General features: G+C 52.9%; 2 protein-coding genes and 1 long non-coding RNA gene across 11 annotated transcripts in view; 2 read left to right on the top strand and 1 right to left on the bottom strand.

Moving 5' to 3' along the window:
• The window catches only part of LOC138915008 (collagen, type I, alpha 1a-like), an 8,369-nt gene extending 7,342 nt beyond the window's left edge, over positions 1-1,027 (top strand). For all 5 annotated transcript variants that reach the window (XR_002808559.2, XR_011439894.1, XR_011439893.1 and 2 more), the window contains one exon: positions 126-1,027. Coding sequence is in view for 1 of the 5 variants with exons in the window: in XM_023642806.2 (XP_023498574.1) it covers positions 126-160 (35 nt within the window). In the remaining 4 variants the exon portion in view is untranslated. The remainder of the gene's footprint in view (positions 1-125) is intronic.
• LOC111773882 (uncharacterized) overlaps positions 1-3,474 on the bottom strand; it is a 4,408-nt gene extending 934 nt beyond the window's left edge. The window contains exons 1-2 of one of the 2 annotated variants that reach the window (XR_002808560.2): positions 3,356-3,474; positions 260-408 (exon numbers count right to left, since the gene is read on the bottom strand). This is a non-coding gene — a long non-coding RNA (uncharacterized lncRNA). Of the gene's footprint in view, positions 1-259; positions 409-3,025 lie in introns of both variants that reach the window. The other variant, XR_002808561.2, reaches the window with a different exon arrangement.
• On the top strand, positions 3,341-15,528 carry DTYMK (deoxythymidylate kinase). Of its 4 annotated transcripts, XM_023642804.2 has the most exons (6): positions 3,341-3,832; positions 4,901-5,009; positions 8,562-8,652; positions 9,026-9,124; positions 11,035-11,232; positions 15,052-15,528. In XM_023642804.2, the coding sequence occupies exons 1-6, from the start codon at positions 3,703-3,705 to the stop codon at positions 15,160-15,162; spliced, it is 738 nt and encodes a 245-aa protein (XP_023498572.1). In that variant the 5' UTR covers positions 3,341-3,702; the 3' UTR covers positions 15,163-15,528. The 4 variants fall into 4 exon arrangements, 3 of the variants coding, with proteins under 3 accessions (XP_023498572.1, XP_023498573.1, XP_070126864.1); XM_023642805.2 differs by lacking the exon at positions 9,026-9,124 and having other exon boundaries at positions 3,635-3,832; XR_011439890.1 differs by lacking the exon at positions 9,026-9,124 and having other exon boundaries at positions 3,637-3,832; positions 11,035-11,420.

Below are 15,528 nucleotides of genomic sequence, written 5' to 3'. Positions count from 1 at the left end.
TGAGTGCTATGGACTGAATATCCCCCTGAAATTCATAGGTTGAACCCCTAATCCCCAATGTGACTGTATTTGGACAAGTAGGTAAGAGGAAGAGACACAAGAGCTCTCTCTCTCTCTCCCCACAGCTTTGCTGAGGAAAGGCCGTGTGAGGACACAATGAGAACTGGACGATTCCAACTATATAACCATCTATTCGATGAGAAGGCAGCCGTCTGCAACTCAAAGGGAGAGTCTCACCAAACAACAACCCTCCTCTCACCTTGATCTTGGACATCCAGCCTCCAGACTGTGAGAAAAGAAGCCACTCCATCTGTGGCATTTTGTTATGGCAGCCTAGCTGAAACAGAAAGACTTTGCTGGATAGTAGCAATGTCTGACCCAAATCCTGGAGATGGAAGGTGTAACACACTAAGAAACAAGGAAACAGGAAAAGGGTTTTAGTCTTTTTACTTTAATGGAAAATCTCAAACACACAAAATTAGAGAGACCATAACAAACCCCATGTGCCCATCAGCCAATTTCAACAATTCTCAGCTTAATGACCAGTTTTACTTCACCTGTCTCCAAGCACACTCAACCCAGCATCCTATCATTTCCTCCATGGTGCCCGCTCATCAGAAGGCCTCCACGGTGGTGTGGAGAGATCCTACTCCCACTGCTCCAGGGCAGGCTGTGCTGAAGGTCAGGCCAGAGACTTGTCATTGTAGCAGAGCACACAAGAGACTGGACATCCAGATGTGAGGGCTCTCCTCTGCCCATGTGGGGCCACGAAGTCAGACTGGACACACAGAGATGCTGCAGTCACCCATGACCATGAAGGAGAAGCTAAGAGGATTGCTGAGATGTTGCCCCAACACTGGACGTCAGTGAGCAGCAGAAGCAGTTCTTGGCTGCCTAACTCTGGCTTGGCCTTATGTGAGATAATTAAATATCCTGATGGTTTAAGCCACAGTTAGGCTGGTATTCTGGTACTTAAAGTCATCCTGATAAAAAGAGGCATGACATGCTGGAAAAGGTGGAAGCAAAATTGCCTGTTGTATCTTTTCTTTTTTTTGAGGAAGATTAGCCCTGAGCTAACATCTGCTGCCAATCCTCCTCTTTTTACTGAGGAAGACTGGCCCTGAGCTAACATCCATGCCCATCTTCCTCTACTTTATATGTGGGACGCCTACAACAGCATGGCTTGCCAAGCAGTGCCATGTCCACACCGGGGATCTGAACCAGTGAACCCTGGGCCACCGAAGCAAAACGTGCGCACTTAACCGCTGCGCCAGGGGCCGGCCCCTGCCTGTTGTATCTTAAGAACAAACTTCACTATACTTGTGCCAGTTTAGCAATTCCTGCAATCCAAAGGGCACCCCACCCCCACCCAGCATACCAGGCCCCAGCAGCCATGTTCCCTCCAATTCCGTGGGTGACCAGGAAGGCTGAGCATCCACAAGCCAATGTACCGCACATGCATTCCTCCCTGTCTGCCTGGTGAGCCCATCCTCCAGATGTGGTCGGAGGCTGTCCTGGGCCTTGCCCAACCCTGGAGGGTTCTCTTCTGTACTCTAATCCCTTCATCCTTCGGAAGGCAAGGAGGTGGACATTTTAGAACATGAGACATAGGTCAGACGAAAGGATGTTTTGCCTCCATGAGACGGTATTAAGCACCAGTCTTTGTAATCGCGAGCTTTCACTGCATTGTGCTGCAGTAACGAAGGATCCCCCAGTCTCAGTGACTCGGAATCACAATGGGTTATTTCTCGCTGGCGCTATCAGCTACAGTGGCTGTAGCTTGGCTGTGGCAGGATGTCTTTACTCTAGGATCCAGGATGAAAACAGCAGCTCTAATGTGCACATGCTGTTCTCACAGAGGGGCAGGAAGGGGATGGGTGAACCTGAGCACAGGCATGTCAGCTCTGATGACTTTACAGCAGCCTTATGGAAGGCATGTGGCCAAGCTCAACATCAAGGAAGGAAGCAAAGTGGGAACAAGAACATAGCCTATCACCCTTCCAGAACCCAAACCCAATCAGGCAAGGGTCAACCAGAAAAGATAAAGCTGCTCTAGGTATCTCGGGTCATAAGGTAATCTGGGCTTGTGCAACTGTGGAAAGAACTCGGGGAGGAATCAGGGAAACTGTTGCCAATGACCTCAGCCCAAGAGCAAAGCTGGTGGTCTCAACAGCTCTCAGGAAGCCACTGCCGCTCCCACTCCAGGAAACCCTCCCCAACATCTTGGTCTGCAGCAGGAAGCAGGCGGCTCCAGAGAGCTCCCTCCCAACCGGCCTTGAATTTCACCTCTGCTGCATTTCTGGCTGTGACTTCCTCCCCCAAAATCAACCTCCTCCAAATTTCCCGCGAGTGCCTCTCATTGGCAAACTCTGACGCCGCACCACACGGGGCCAACTCTTGGAAAAGTAGTTCCCAGCTGGGCACGGTCTGAATGTCCGTGTCCACCCCAAATTCAGCGTCAGAGTCCTGATCCCCAGTGTGGCAATATCCTGGGATGGGCCCCTGGGAGGAGACCAGGTGATGAAGGCACCGATTGTAACGGGAGGAGAGGCCGAGACTCCCCAAGGGCGCAGTCCTGTTACCAAAACCGAAACAGGTTCCTTCCTGGAGAGTTAAATCAGACTCCAGACCAGAAGTTGTCATCACACAAAGTAGGATATATTTGCAGCAAATAGGAGGCCACCGGGAATCATTTCCAGAGTCCTGGCATCCCGGAACAAAGGGAAGCAGGGACCCTTCATTTCGCATGGGGAATGAATATTCAAAAGGGAGGGGATGGGTATTCCATTGCGCAGGCTCAGTTGGAAAACATGCCTCCACATACACTACAGGGATGGTAATAAGGCCTAAACTCCTCCCAAAGAGGAGATCTTTGTATTAAAAATGAGACAGAGGTCATAGGCGAGGCTCTTGTGGTGGGGCTAGGTCTGCTTCACGGTGGCTGGTGACTGCAGCTCTTAAACAGTCAAAGGCTTCTGAACCCCACCTTGAGTTCCTAGGGGCAATTAGTGGGTGACAGGCCCACCTGAAAGCGCCCGCGCCCTCGACGTCCCTAGGACAACAGCGACATCGCTGGGCGCTTCCTGGACGCCACGGCCATCTCCGACCCGACGAGCACCGCCCTCGGCTAAAGGGCTGCTGACCCCGCGGGGCCCGTACCTCAGAGTCAGAAGCACAGATCCACCACTCCCCGCCCTCCCCGTGAGTCCAAACACGTCCTTGTCGGACTGGGACTCTCAGGCCGCTAGCGACGACGGCGACAATGCCAGCGCTCTCCAGGTAATCTCGAGAACCGAGCGCGGGGAGCCCGTCCCCACCCCGCCCGGGAACACAATCGGACCGGCCCCGCGTCCACCTGCTGCCCGCGCCGCACTTCCGCCGTCTCGCGCGCTCCCAAGGACGGCGGCTCGCGCGGGACACGGCGCGCCCGGCTTCCGGCCTGGAAGAGGCTTGTGCGACCAAGGTGTCTCGTCCCGCCCCCCGGCCCCGTCCCAGCCAATCCGACCAACGCCGGAAAACACGGGTCAATCCCAGCGCGCGCCGCGGGAGCCGGCTCACTTCAGCCAATCCCGGCGCGCGCCGCGGGCGCCAGCCCACTCAGCCAATCCCTGCGCGCGCCGCGGGCGCCCGCCCATTTCAGCCAGCGCCGGCCAATGGGAGCTCCGAGTGGCCCAGCAGCGCGGGCAAGCTGCAGATGTGGCGATGGCGGGCCGGCGTGGAGCGCTCATCGTGCTGGAGGGCGTGGACCGCGCCGGGAAGAGCACGCAGAGCCGCAGGCTGGTGGCCGCTCTGTGCGACGCCGGCCACCGCGCCGAGCTGCTCAGCTTCCCGGGTGTGTGGGGCGCGCGAGCCGGCCTGGCGGGCCTGGGCAGCCGCCGGGAGGAAAGGCCGGGCCGGGGAGACGAGGGGGACGGGGCCCGGAGTACCGGGGGGAACCAGGGGATTGGGGGACTGGGGCATGCAGGGGGTCAGGGGACCCAGAGGGCCGGAGGGCCGGAGGGCCAGGGACCGCGGGCGGGCTGGGAGCCCGCTTCTGGCTCCGCGCCCCCGCCATGGCTCCTCCCGGAGGCAGAGTCTAGCCCGAGGGCAGCCGGGCTCGGCTCAGGCCCCGGTGGACACTGACTTGGCGGAGAGGCTGCGTCCTGGAGCCTCTGTGCGCCGTGCTCTCACGTTGTCGTTCCTGGTCGTCGCCTGGCCCTGTCCCTCAGTCTTGGTGCAGCTGCGCTTTGATTGTGTGCAGCTCTCATGATGACAGTTGATGTACAATAAAATGCACGTGTCCAAAATGTACAAGTTGATGAGTTTTCACGTTATTATCCACCCATGCAGCCACATTCACAATCAAGATGACGGCTGTATCTGTCACCCTCCAGTCTCCTGGTGCTGTGTTGTAATCCGTGTCTCGGCTTTTGGTTTTTGTCTTTTGGGGATAGCTGTTTGCCTTCTGAGTGGTTTTATGGCATATTTTTAATTTTTAAAGTAAAACATTGATCTTGAAAGTGCTTATAAAAATGTCCTCAATACTTCGATTATCAAGAGACAGCTTAAGCTTTACAAAACAGGGGTAGGGAAATGGGAGAAAGTGCTTTCTTGAATATTTATCATTCTAATCTTGAAGCCAACCAGTCTACAGATCTTGTAAATACTTCCTTTGAGTCAATGCTTTCTACCTGAGTTCTTTTTTCCTAAAGCATTTTTCATCCTGGTGTGTCTGCACACTGCTGCCCTTTCTCGGGGAAATTCCTTTGGCTTCAGGGGAGGGTCTGAACCTGTTTAGGGACATGGTAAAATAAAACTCAAAGTCAGGCTTGAGTCTAAGACCAGAAGTTCAGCCCAAACTGTATTCTAATTGAGATGAAGCCTGAACTCACTTTTATTTTTCTCTTTTTTTTCTTTTTAGAAAGATCAACTGACATTGGCAAACTTCTAAGTTCTTATTTGGAAAAGAAAAACGAGATGGAGAATCATTCTGTGCACCTGCTTTTCTCTGCAAACCGCTGGGAGCAAGTGTAAAAACACTGCCCTTCTGCCACCCCTCCCCGGCCTCGTGAGGTTCAGTGAATGTGCCGACACTGATGCTGGAGACTGTGCCTGCAGGAGGGCCTTTTAATCACCAGTCCTGTGGATGGAGGGCCCGTGTTTCTGTAGTTCCCAGCAAGCACTAATTAATGCTTTTTCTTCCTCCTGTCCCCTCCTTTCTTTAATTGATAGACTTTATTTTGTTGGGTAGTTTTAAGTATACAGAAAAGCTGATCCTAAAGTACAGAGTTCCCCCTACCCCGGCCCTCTCTCTTCCTCTCCCACTGTTTCCCTGTTATTTCTTTTTTTTGTTTTTATGTATTTATTGGGTTAGTCTGTTGAATTTGTTACAGTTGATGAACACTATTAGCTGAAGCTGACAGTTTATGTTGGGGTTTACCCTCTCCCTTCCCCTTTTTTCATGTCATTTTGGTAGATTGCCTCTTCAGTCAACATTTAACTGTTCATTGAGTGCTGACAGTGTAGGCTTCCAGGTGCTTTTGTTCCCATTTGCACAAGTATGTAGATAACACATATGTCACTGGAGTTCTTTTTTTTTTTGGTGAGAAAGTTTCGCCCTGAGCTAACATCTGTTGCCAGTCTTTCTCTTTTTTCCTTGAGGAAATTGTCCCTGAATTAACATCTGTGTCAGTCTTCCTCTATTTTATATGTGGGGCGCTGCCACAGCTTGGCTTGCTGAGCAGTATGTAGGTCTGCACCTGGGATCCAAACACTTGAACCCAACCACTACGCCACTGGGCCAGTCCTCATGCAAACCTTTTTTTTTTTTTTGAGGAAGATTAGCCCTGAGCTAACATCTGCTGCCAATCCTCTTCTTTTTTCTGAGGAAGACTGGCCCTCAGCTAACATCCATGCCCATCTTCTACATTATACGTAGGATCCCTGCCACAGCATGGCTTAACAAGCAGTGCATAGGTCCCTCCCGGGATCCAAACCTGTGAACCCCAGGCCACCAAAGCAGAACGTGCGAACTTCACCACTGCACTACCGGGCCAGCCCCTCTAAACTTATTTTGAAATAATTTCAACCAAAAGAGTTGCAAGAATAGCATCAAGAATTCCCGTATGCAGGGGCTGGCCCCGTGGCCGAGTGGTTAAGTTCGCGCGCTCTGCTGCAGGCGGCCCAGTGTTTCGTTGGTTTGACTCCTGGGCGCAGACATGGCACTGCTCATCAAACCACACTGAGGCAGCATCCCACATGCCACAACTAGAAGGACCCACAGTGAAGAATATACAGCTATGTACCCGGGGGCTTTGGGGAGAAAAAGGAAAAAAATAAAATCTTTAAAAAAAAAAAAGAATTCCCATATGCAGTGCACCAAGCTTCACTATTATTACCATCCTGCCACATGGGCTGTATCATTTGCCCACTCTGTTTTTGAAATTATAGGCCATTTATTTTATGAACTGCTGGGTTTGTCTAGTGTTTCCTCACAAGTGGATTTGGGTGTGCATCTTTGGCAGGAATGCCGTGGAAGTGACGTTGGGTCCTCCTTAGGGCATTGTGCCAGCAGGAGGCAAGGGAGCCTGGCCATCACTGGGGGTTTCCCCCGGATCACGTGTGAGGGAGTGCCAGCGAGGTTCTTCCACCAAGTGACTCTCTTTCCTGTTGTAAATAGTCAAAAGGGGAAATGTACCAAACTACATAAGTATCCCCTTCCTTTTCAAGCTTTGACCTCCTACTTTAGCATTCATTCATAATCCTCCCTGAGTCCGTTAGTATGATTTCAAATGGTGGTTTTCTAGTTCCACCATTCCTTCTACGTTTATTAGTTGGCATTCTATGTAGGGAAGAGCTTTCCTGCTGCCTCCATCCATCATCACTGTGGGCTCACAAGTTCTTTTTTACTCATGGGGTCATAGGCCACTACTGTCATTTGTTTTGATGTTCAGATCGCTCCAAATTTGGCCTGTGGAAATCTCTTGAGGCTGGCTCCTGTGTCCGTTTGACATGTTCCCAGGCCTCATCTTTTGAGGACTTACTTTTTGGACAAGATGTTCAGGCGTCTCATATTTTCTGCTGCTTCAGCTGGGGAACCAGCTCTTGTTTCCCTTTAGGGGAGAATGGGGTTTAGAAACCAGTGGGGAGCTAGCTGTGCTTGCTGCTAGTGGGGTGTCTCTGCTCTAGGTCCCTGCTGCAGACACACCTACGTGCACATTTCTCTTTCCTGCATCTGTCTCTGTTACCTATTTATGTATTTACACTAACACTTGTGGGTCCATGCTCACACCTGCTGTTCCGGTCCAGTACCTCTGGGCTCTTGCAGGCTCCCGGCGTCATCATTCCTGCCGTCCACGAAGAATGGTTGTAGGATTGCTGCCCCGCACTTGTGTGAAAGCCAGCATCAAGGTCGAGGCTAGTTTGCCGCTCTGTTGTCAGAACAGGCGTAGGAAGCGCTGTGTTCAAGTCTTGGGGCGGTTCCCCTTCTCTGTTCCTCTGCGGTACAGTTGGGTTCATGTGACTTGATAGAATTTTAGGGGTTTTTTTCCCATCTTTGTTGATTTAATTTTCGTTTTTGAATACATAAAACATTAAGTAGTTCTAAAAGTCAAAACCATACAAAAAGGTCACCGCCCTGCCCATCCGCCTCTGTGCAACTCCTAGTGTCCCCTCCTGAATTTTCCTTTTTTTTTTTTTTTTTACAAAATAAGCAGATAATGTATGTGTGGTCTTAACGCATCTTCTTTCTTACACCAAAGGTAACCTACCATGTGTGCTTGTACTCAGCTTTATTAACAGCATATCAGGAGACTCTTATATCTGCTTATAGACATCTTTCTCATTGTTTATACAATTCCATCGTTCCCTATTCTGCATGTGCCGTACTTTCTCTTCCAATTTTCTGTTTGTGAGATTGGGTTGTTTTTTCAATAGTTTGCCATTATAAATAGTGCTGTGATGAAAGTTGCATCTTACTGTGGGAAGTGTGTCTTTTCCCCCGTGCTATCCTATGAGCTTCTCAAGGTCACAGGGATCAAACATCTTTTTGTTCCTCAAAGTGCAGGTGATGCTTCTTGGTAATGTCAAGCCTTTTGTCTTTGCACATCTCCGTAAGATCTTGGGGCTGGGGGGCGGTGGTGGACGTGCTATCACCTAGTTGAGCTTGTCCTCAGCATCTCATCCATCCGTGTCCTTGCGTTTCTGGGTCAAGGGCACGGGCACCATTGCATTGCCTCCAGGCCGCGTCCTTAGCCCAGCCTCTCCTTTCCCGGCAGGGTAGCCCCCCGCAGCCCTGTCCAGACAGCTGAGCAAGCCTTCCTGTGGATATCCATCTTCATCAGTTGTGTTCAGTGGACTTGTCTTTTTCACGTTGGGCTTTGCTGGGAGTGCCCATGTGGCATTTTCTAAAGAGAAGATCCAGAGCTTTTTGGAATAAAAATAAGGTTACAAATTGCTGTCTCGTAATCCCTTCATTGTGTCAGTTTCAGAGTTGCTGAATTGTATCGTCAGGACAATTTAAGTGTGACGGTTCAGGGCCTGTGAAGCCAAGGCCGTGGCTCAGAAGCGTTCTCTGTTTTTAGGCCATTAATCAAGGAGAAGTTGAGCCAGGGTGTCACCCTCATCGTGGACAGATACGCGTTTTCTGGTGTCGCCTACACCAGCGCCAAGGCGGTGAGTGCCTCTTTGCCCAGTGGGATGGTGCCCGGGGTGGACTCTGTTGGCACAGAGCAGCATGCATAGGTTCCATCACTGCCTCTGGGTCCTGGCGGTCACGGGGTTAATCTAGTCTTTATCGATAGGAAGAGCCAATGTTTGTATATAGATCGTTTGCACAGAGGAACTGTGTGTCTTACTTGGATGATACATTTTCAGAGATGCTGCCGCAGCAGCACTTTTTCATCCAGGGTCTTGTTTTCAGGCCAGAAGGCAAGAGTGTCCAGGATACTTTGTTTTTATTTTCCTGACCTCCCTGCCCCAGGTAGCTGTTGTTTCACAAGTATGATGGTAGTGACTGCACTGCCCCATTTTTCTGCTTTTTATTTAGGAATTTTCGAGCGTGTACCAGCAGAGAAAATGTAAACCATCAGCACTGTCACCTGCCTCAGCACCGTCTGTCTCTGGGACCTGCCAGACACACCAGCAGGTCCTCCATGAGCCTTTAGTGCACATCGCCCAAATCACTTTTTTTTTTTTTCCCGAGGAAGATTAGCCGTGAGCTAACATCTGCTGCCAATCCTCCTCTTTTTGCTGAGGAAGCCTGGCCCTGAGCTAACATCGTGCCCATCTTCCTCAACTTTATATGTGGGACGCCTACCACAGCATGGCGTGCCAAGCGGTGCCATGTCCACACCCGGGATCCGAACCGGCGCACCCCAGGCCGCCGAGAAACAGAACGTGCGAACTTAACTGCTGCGCCACCAGGCCAGCCCCCCAAATCACTTTTTTTTTTTTTTAATAAGATTTTATTTTTTTCCTTTTTCTCCCCAAAGCCGCCTGGTACATAGTTGTGTGTTCCTCGTTGTGGGTCCTTCTAGTTGTGGCATGTGGGACGCTGCCTCAGCATGGTTTGATGAGCAGCGCCATGTCCGCGCCCAGGATTTGAACCAACGAAACACTGGGCCGCCTGCAGCGGAGCGCGTGAACTTAACCACTCGGCCATGGGGCCAGCCCCCCAAATCACTTTTTAAAAACATAATCTCATCTCAAAAAAGTTAGCTGTCTTTCATAATGTCGTCATTCAGTGCTCAGAGTTCAAAGTTCTCTCTCAAGAGCTGTTTGAATCGTCTTGTGTTTGTACAGTTAGATTGAATTGGAATCCAATTAAGGTCCATACTCTTAAATCTCTTCTAGCACATTTAAGTTCCCATATCTCTTTGTTTCCTTGCATTAGAATTTTTCTTTGTTTTTTTGTTTTGCTTAAGGAAGATTGGCCCTGAGCTAACATCTGTGCCAATCTTCCTCTATTTTGTATGTGGGATGCCACCACAGCATGGCTTGATGAGCGGTGTATAGGTCCCTGCCTGGCATCCGAACCAACAAACCCCAGGCCACTGAAGCAGAGTGCATGAACTTAACTACTATGACACCAGCTGGCCCCCTAGAATTTTTTTTTAATTTTATTTTTGCGAGGCTACTCCAAGGAGCACTGGGCTCTCTTATCAGGAGGCAAAGGGTGTCTGGGCATCTCTTTTTTGTGATAACAGCCCTTGATGATTAATTCTTGAGTGGTGGCAAATGATAACCTTTGAGTTCTGCCCGTCCTTCACAGGCCAGCTGGAATCCATCTTAAAGGACACTTCCCCATGAAGTACCGGTCTCTCAGATCCCGGCTGTAAAAGGATAAGTCAAATGACAAATGACTCGTGCTGCTGAGGAGCCGACAGGCTCGTCCCTCTCACTGTTGTCCTCAGCATGTGGCTCTGAGCTCCCAGCTGGGTTCTAACCCTAAGCCTTCCGAGCTGTGTGGCCTTGGCTCACAGCCTTGCTGGGCCTACCTTTTCCTCCACAAATGGGGACTCTTTAGAGAGTCGATGGGATGAGCAAGAGGGAACATGCAGGAGAGATCACATGGGGCATGCTCAAGGCGGTTTCCCTCCCTCTGGAAGGGGCTGACACCCGGCAGCTGTGGGTGAAGGACATGGCAAAGGGCCCTGTGCCCGTCACTGGCCCCATCTGCTCTCTGCCCCAGGCCTCCAGTGCCCAGTGGGCCTCAAGGGTCTTTGCCACATTAACTGTGCGTTCTACCTGGCCAGAGGGTGCGGAGCTGCGTCAGCATGACCACCTGAGGACCCAGCTGTGGGGGACGGACCCACAGGGCCATGGCGCATTCTGTCTGTTTTTGAACATATGCACAGAGTCAAAGAAGGTGGCATGGGAAAGCAAAACATTTGAGATCTAGAAACTAAAAAGAGAGTCACTACTGTGTAAGAATTCTCACTTCTTGCTATCTCAACAAATGATAGCTCGTTTTTTTCCCTTTTTTATGAATCTTGAAACCAAAAATTAGACCCCGTTAAGCTTGCTTTCTCTGACCGTGGAGCTCTTTGTTGCCAGGATTTTTCCCTGGATTGGTGCAAGCAGCCGGATGTGGGCCTCCCGAAACCGGACCTGGTCGTGTTCCTTCAGTTACAGTTGGCAGAGGCCGCCATGCGGGGCGAGTTCGGCCGCGAGCGGTACGAGAACAGGACTTTCCAGGAGAGTGTGTCGCAGCGCTTCCACCAGCTCATGGGAGACACGACCTTGAACTGGAAGGTGAGAGTGTCATCCACTGGCACCCCGGAATTGCAGACTAGGATCCACAGGAGAGTGGCCCAGGGTCCCCTCTGCTGAACAAGACAGCAGTGTCAGCAAGGTGGCTGCCGTTTCTGCCTCGCTCTCCCGCCTGCAGAGCCGCGGGGCTGCTCCCTCGGGCTCTCGGGGCCAGCAAATTCTAATCCGTGGTGAGTTTTGCAAAACATGGGAATTTGGTGCCTTGTTGGGGAGTCTGGGGAGAGTTTGACAGACAGCAGCTCCAAGGCAGCAGCCCTGCTCGTGGGGACCGCCCGCGGGTTGCTGTCCTGCTGGGCTTCAGCCATGCTGTTGTCCAAATCGTGGATCCCTGAGTTGCTCCTCACTCTGCCTTCCGTTTTTATTTTAAGAGTCATTTTGTCATTGGAGTCTGTCATTCACTGCCCTCCTCCTGCAGCTCCAGTCCCAGGGCTGTTCCCGCCCCGCTCGTGGGGGCGCACCTGTCTCCACACCGACTCCCGGGCTTAGATGGTTCTGATTCTGCAGCCTGGCCCGGGCCTCTGCCCCGGATGCTTAGCCCCACGCGTGTCCCCCATGGCCGTGCTCCGCCATCTCCCTGTGCTTGTCCCCTCAGCCTTGCTCCCTCTGGTCTTGCTGCCCCTCACCCAGTGCCCTGGCCCGAGCCCCAGGAGTCAGCCTCACTCCTGCCTTCTCGCAGGACGCTCCAATGTCCTCCCAGCGGACCCCAGCGCTGCCCCCTCTCCACTCCTCCCTGCACTCACCTGATCCCCACCACCGCCCTCTCTTGAGCCGACCCTGGTTGCCTGGGCCCGCCTTTGTGCAGCGTGGCCAGAGGCCCCAGAGCGTCCAGTGGAGCCTGCAGGCACCTGGTCCCGGCGGAGGGTGCTGCTTTTCTGGACTGTTGGCAACGCCCACTGCCAGCCGCAGGCGGCAGCCTGGCTGCTCTGAGGGGAAGCTCGTTGGTTTGGGTTCGTGCTTTTGGCTATCACATCCGGTGGATGCCCCTCCCTTGACTGGCCTGTCTGGGCGGCTCCCCACTTTCCGCACTGACCGCCTGCCTCCTGTGGCGCGGGGCTCCCTCTGGGCTGCTCCTCCATGGTGTGGGCTGCGTGTGGGTTTTTAAAGCAGACCCTTGACCTTTTCATCCTCTTGTTCGTGTGCTCAGGTCAATGCTGAGCCCACACTGTCTGAGGGGTGAGGACAGGCACTCCCCACCTGGAGGCTGCGTCACGGCGCCTCGGCAACTCTGCCATTCCCCTGCTGGCTGACGGTCACATCCTCACTTCTGAAGTTCTGTCCTGTTTCTCCGCTTCTCTCTTTTCCTTAGTTCTGCACGGTTTAAATCCTTGATTTTTAACACATTTTGGCGTCTGTAAGGAACAGGACGAGCATGTATAAAACTGGGACTGTGAAGCGGGGCAGCAGCAGACAGAAAGTCCTGTCCCCCTGCCTCCCAGTGCGGGGCCCTCCCTGCTGGCCCTGCTTCTCTTCCCTCCTTTTACCTTTCTCACAGGGCAGCTCTCCTGGTATACATTCCCAGCTTTTGTTTAGCTGAAAATTAATTTTTTTAGCATTCTTTTTCAAACTTTTTTAGTAATAACAAACTTACAGAAAAGTTGTAAGTACTGTACAAAAAACCTTCCCCAGGACTGTTTGAGAATACGTTAGTACCTAACTCCCTCACTGCCGTATCCTCACGTAACTCCACCTACCTCTCCAAATGGGGACAGTAACACGGTCCATTCCTACTGCCTGGTCCCCAGGCCCCGCTCAGGTTGCCCCACTGGTCCCACTAGTGTCCTTTATGACAAAGGACCCAGTCCACAGTCACGCCTCTCTGGTCTCCAGCCTGTGACTTTCATGACCTTGACTTTTTTGAAGACGACAACAGTTATTTTGTAGACTAGTCTCAGACTGACTTTGCTGTTTCCTCGTGTTTGGATTCGAGTCCTGCATCTTTGGCAGGGTGCTATGGACTGAATGTTTGTGTCCCCCAAATTCCTGTTGAAACCCAGCCCCGTCTGTGATGGGATTAGGCGGTGTGGGCCCTTTGAGAGGTGACTAGGTCATGAGGGTGGAGCCCTCGTGAATAGGACCCCGGAGAGCTCCCTCGTCCCTTCCACCACGTGAGGACACAGCGAGCAGATGGCCACCTGGGTCCCTCACCAGACCCTGAATCTGCCGATGCCTTGACCTTCCAGCCTCCAGAAGTGTGAGAGGGAAATCCCTGCTGTTGATGAGCCCCCGGTCTGTGTCACAGCAGCCGGACGACTGAGACACAGGGAGGGCGCAGGAGTGCTGGCTCTCCCTGCTCCTGGTAGGTGGTGTGCAGTGGCAGTGTGTCCCATTTCTGGGGACGTTCACTTTGACACTGATTGAGGTGAGCTCTGCCAGGCTTCTCCACAGTGAAGTTACTCTGCGTCCTCGGTCACTAGTAAGGATTTTGTGAGGAGCTTCTTTGAAACGTGAGAATGTCTCATTGCTCGTCAGACTTGGTTTATTTCCACGCTTCTGTCTATACAGGCGCATGTTTTTCTGTTTGACTCACCAGCAGTCCGTTAGGACAACCATTCCTTGATGCCAGCTGCCCCGCTCTGGCCCGCAGAGCCCCTGTGGGCCCTGCAATTGGGCACTTGTTGCTCCTGGCACATTAAGATCATCTGGGCTCAGCCTGTGCTTTCTCTGCCCCGCTCTGGCATCGGCCGCTTCCCCAGGTATCCCTGGTTCCCTGTTGTAGAGAAAGATAGTCGAAATCAGTATCTGGGTGCTCGTTGCTGCTGGGGTGTCGCTGCCCCAGGCCCTCAGAGGACTAGAGGTGTTCATGTGTGAGTTTATACACCGTGTGCATTAAGCCAGCCCAGAGAGCCGTCCCGTGTACGTGTCCGGGACGGTTCTGAGCAAGAGTTCTGCGGCTGGAACAGTGACTGGAGAGGGGACTTCAGGAAGGTGGCACTCATGTGGGGTCTCGGGGTCTGTAGGAAGTCATTCTCATTCTGCATATTCAGACCTCATGAAATGGTTACACTTTTCCAAATGCGTCCACACCCCAGGAGCTTTTCCAGAGTTGCTGCTGCAAAGGCTGTCTAGAAGGCTCCTGGCCCCCCGGCTGATGCTTGGCCTGGGCCTAGAGGAACGATGGAAGAGGGCACTCCCAGGCACACCCGCACTCTCCGTCCCACCTTCCTCCCTCTGGAGAGTGGCTCCCCTCGTGGGCTGGCTCCCTCAGGGACTGCAGGGCCTTGTGCTTTGCATGTGAGGGCGCAGCACTTACCGCCTGACTGTCCTTCCCCTTGGCGAGAGGGAGACAGCCGGCTGCATCAGGACAAACCCCGTCTTCCCCGGGAGGAGAGGATTCAGACCAAGGTTGGCTTCTCTGGAGCTCGAGCCCCGAGCAGCATCCAGGCGTGGCCACAGGAGTGCAGGGCTGTGGCCTGGGGCGGGCGCTGCCCTCTGCCTCCTCAGTGTGATCTGAGCTCCACGCACGGCTCGTGGTGGAAGGAGCTGAGGTGTGGGCGCCTCGCTGACATGTGCCCCATGGGGTCACGAGCAGGGTGAGGGTCCATTAGGAGCGAGAGTGGGTGTTTCTCCTGCATCTGGGCTGCAGCAGGAGTCTGGGGTGGCTTTGTCCCAAGGACACAAAGCAAAGCCCACCCTCCCCAGTCAAGGCCGAGGGTCAGAGACGTGAGGGGTGAAGGACCCTAGACCTGCCTGTGCTGTGCCTTTCCAGAACCCCACCCCCCCGACTTGAGATCTCCACGTACATGGGGAACAAGGACAAACATTAACCCTCCTCTTTTTCTCCTGTCACCCCCGTGGGGACAGATGGTCGATGCTTCCCAAAGCATTGAAGATGTCCACAAGGAAATCCGCGAGCTCTCTGAGGACACCATCCAGGCCGCCGCGCAGAGGCCGCTGGGGGAGCTGTGGAAGTAGATGTATGGCACCCACAGGACACGCTGGGGGGCTGTGGCCTCCCCTGCGGGCCTGCGAGGCTCGGTGTGCGGACCGATGGTGTTCACACTGCACCATATGGGGGCGGTGCCCGAGCCAGTGACAGGCAGAGCCGCAGGTCAGCCTCTGAGCCTGCGGGGCCCCGGGAACTCCACGCGGCCCAGCGGGACGACGGAGCAGGCTCCCTCTGCCGTCTTACCCTGAAGGTACCAGGAAAGGATGGTATTCCCTGTTGAAGTTTCGCGATAACCACATCCAAGCAGTTTCATCAAGATCATTGCCATGGCGATCACCTGAAATCTTCCTGAATTTCTTACAGGCACTAATAAAAATTCATTTGAAAATGTA

Source organism: Equus caballus, chromosome 6 (genome assembly GCF_041296265.1).
Source record: "Equus caballus isolate H_3958 breed thoroughbred chromosome 6, TB-T2T, whole genome shotgun sequence".
Taxonomy (NCBI): Eukaryota; Metazoa; Chordata; class Mammalia; order Perissodactyla; family Equidae; genus Equus; species Equus caballus.
Note: the sequence above shows the minus strand (reverse complement) of the source record. Positions and strands in the feature narration are given on the sequence as shown.

What these genes read in the sequence shown, in the direction of transcription:
- DTYMK (XM_023642804.2), top strand. Translation starts at nt 3,703, where the DNA reads ATGGCGGGCCGGCGTGGAGCGCTCATCGTGCTGGAGGGCGTGGACCGC. An exon ending in CGAGCTGCTCAGCTTCCCGG is followed by an intron (nt 3,833 to 4,900) that starts GTGTGTGGGGCG and finishes TTTTCTTTTTAG; the next exon opens with AAAGATCAACTGACATTGGC. An exon ending in CCTACACCAGCGCCAAGGCG is followed by an intron (nt 8,653 to 9,025) that starts GTGAGTGCCTCT and finishes CTTTTTATTTAG; the next exon opens with GAATTTTCGAGCGTGTACCA.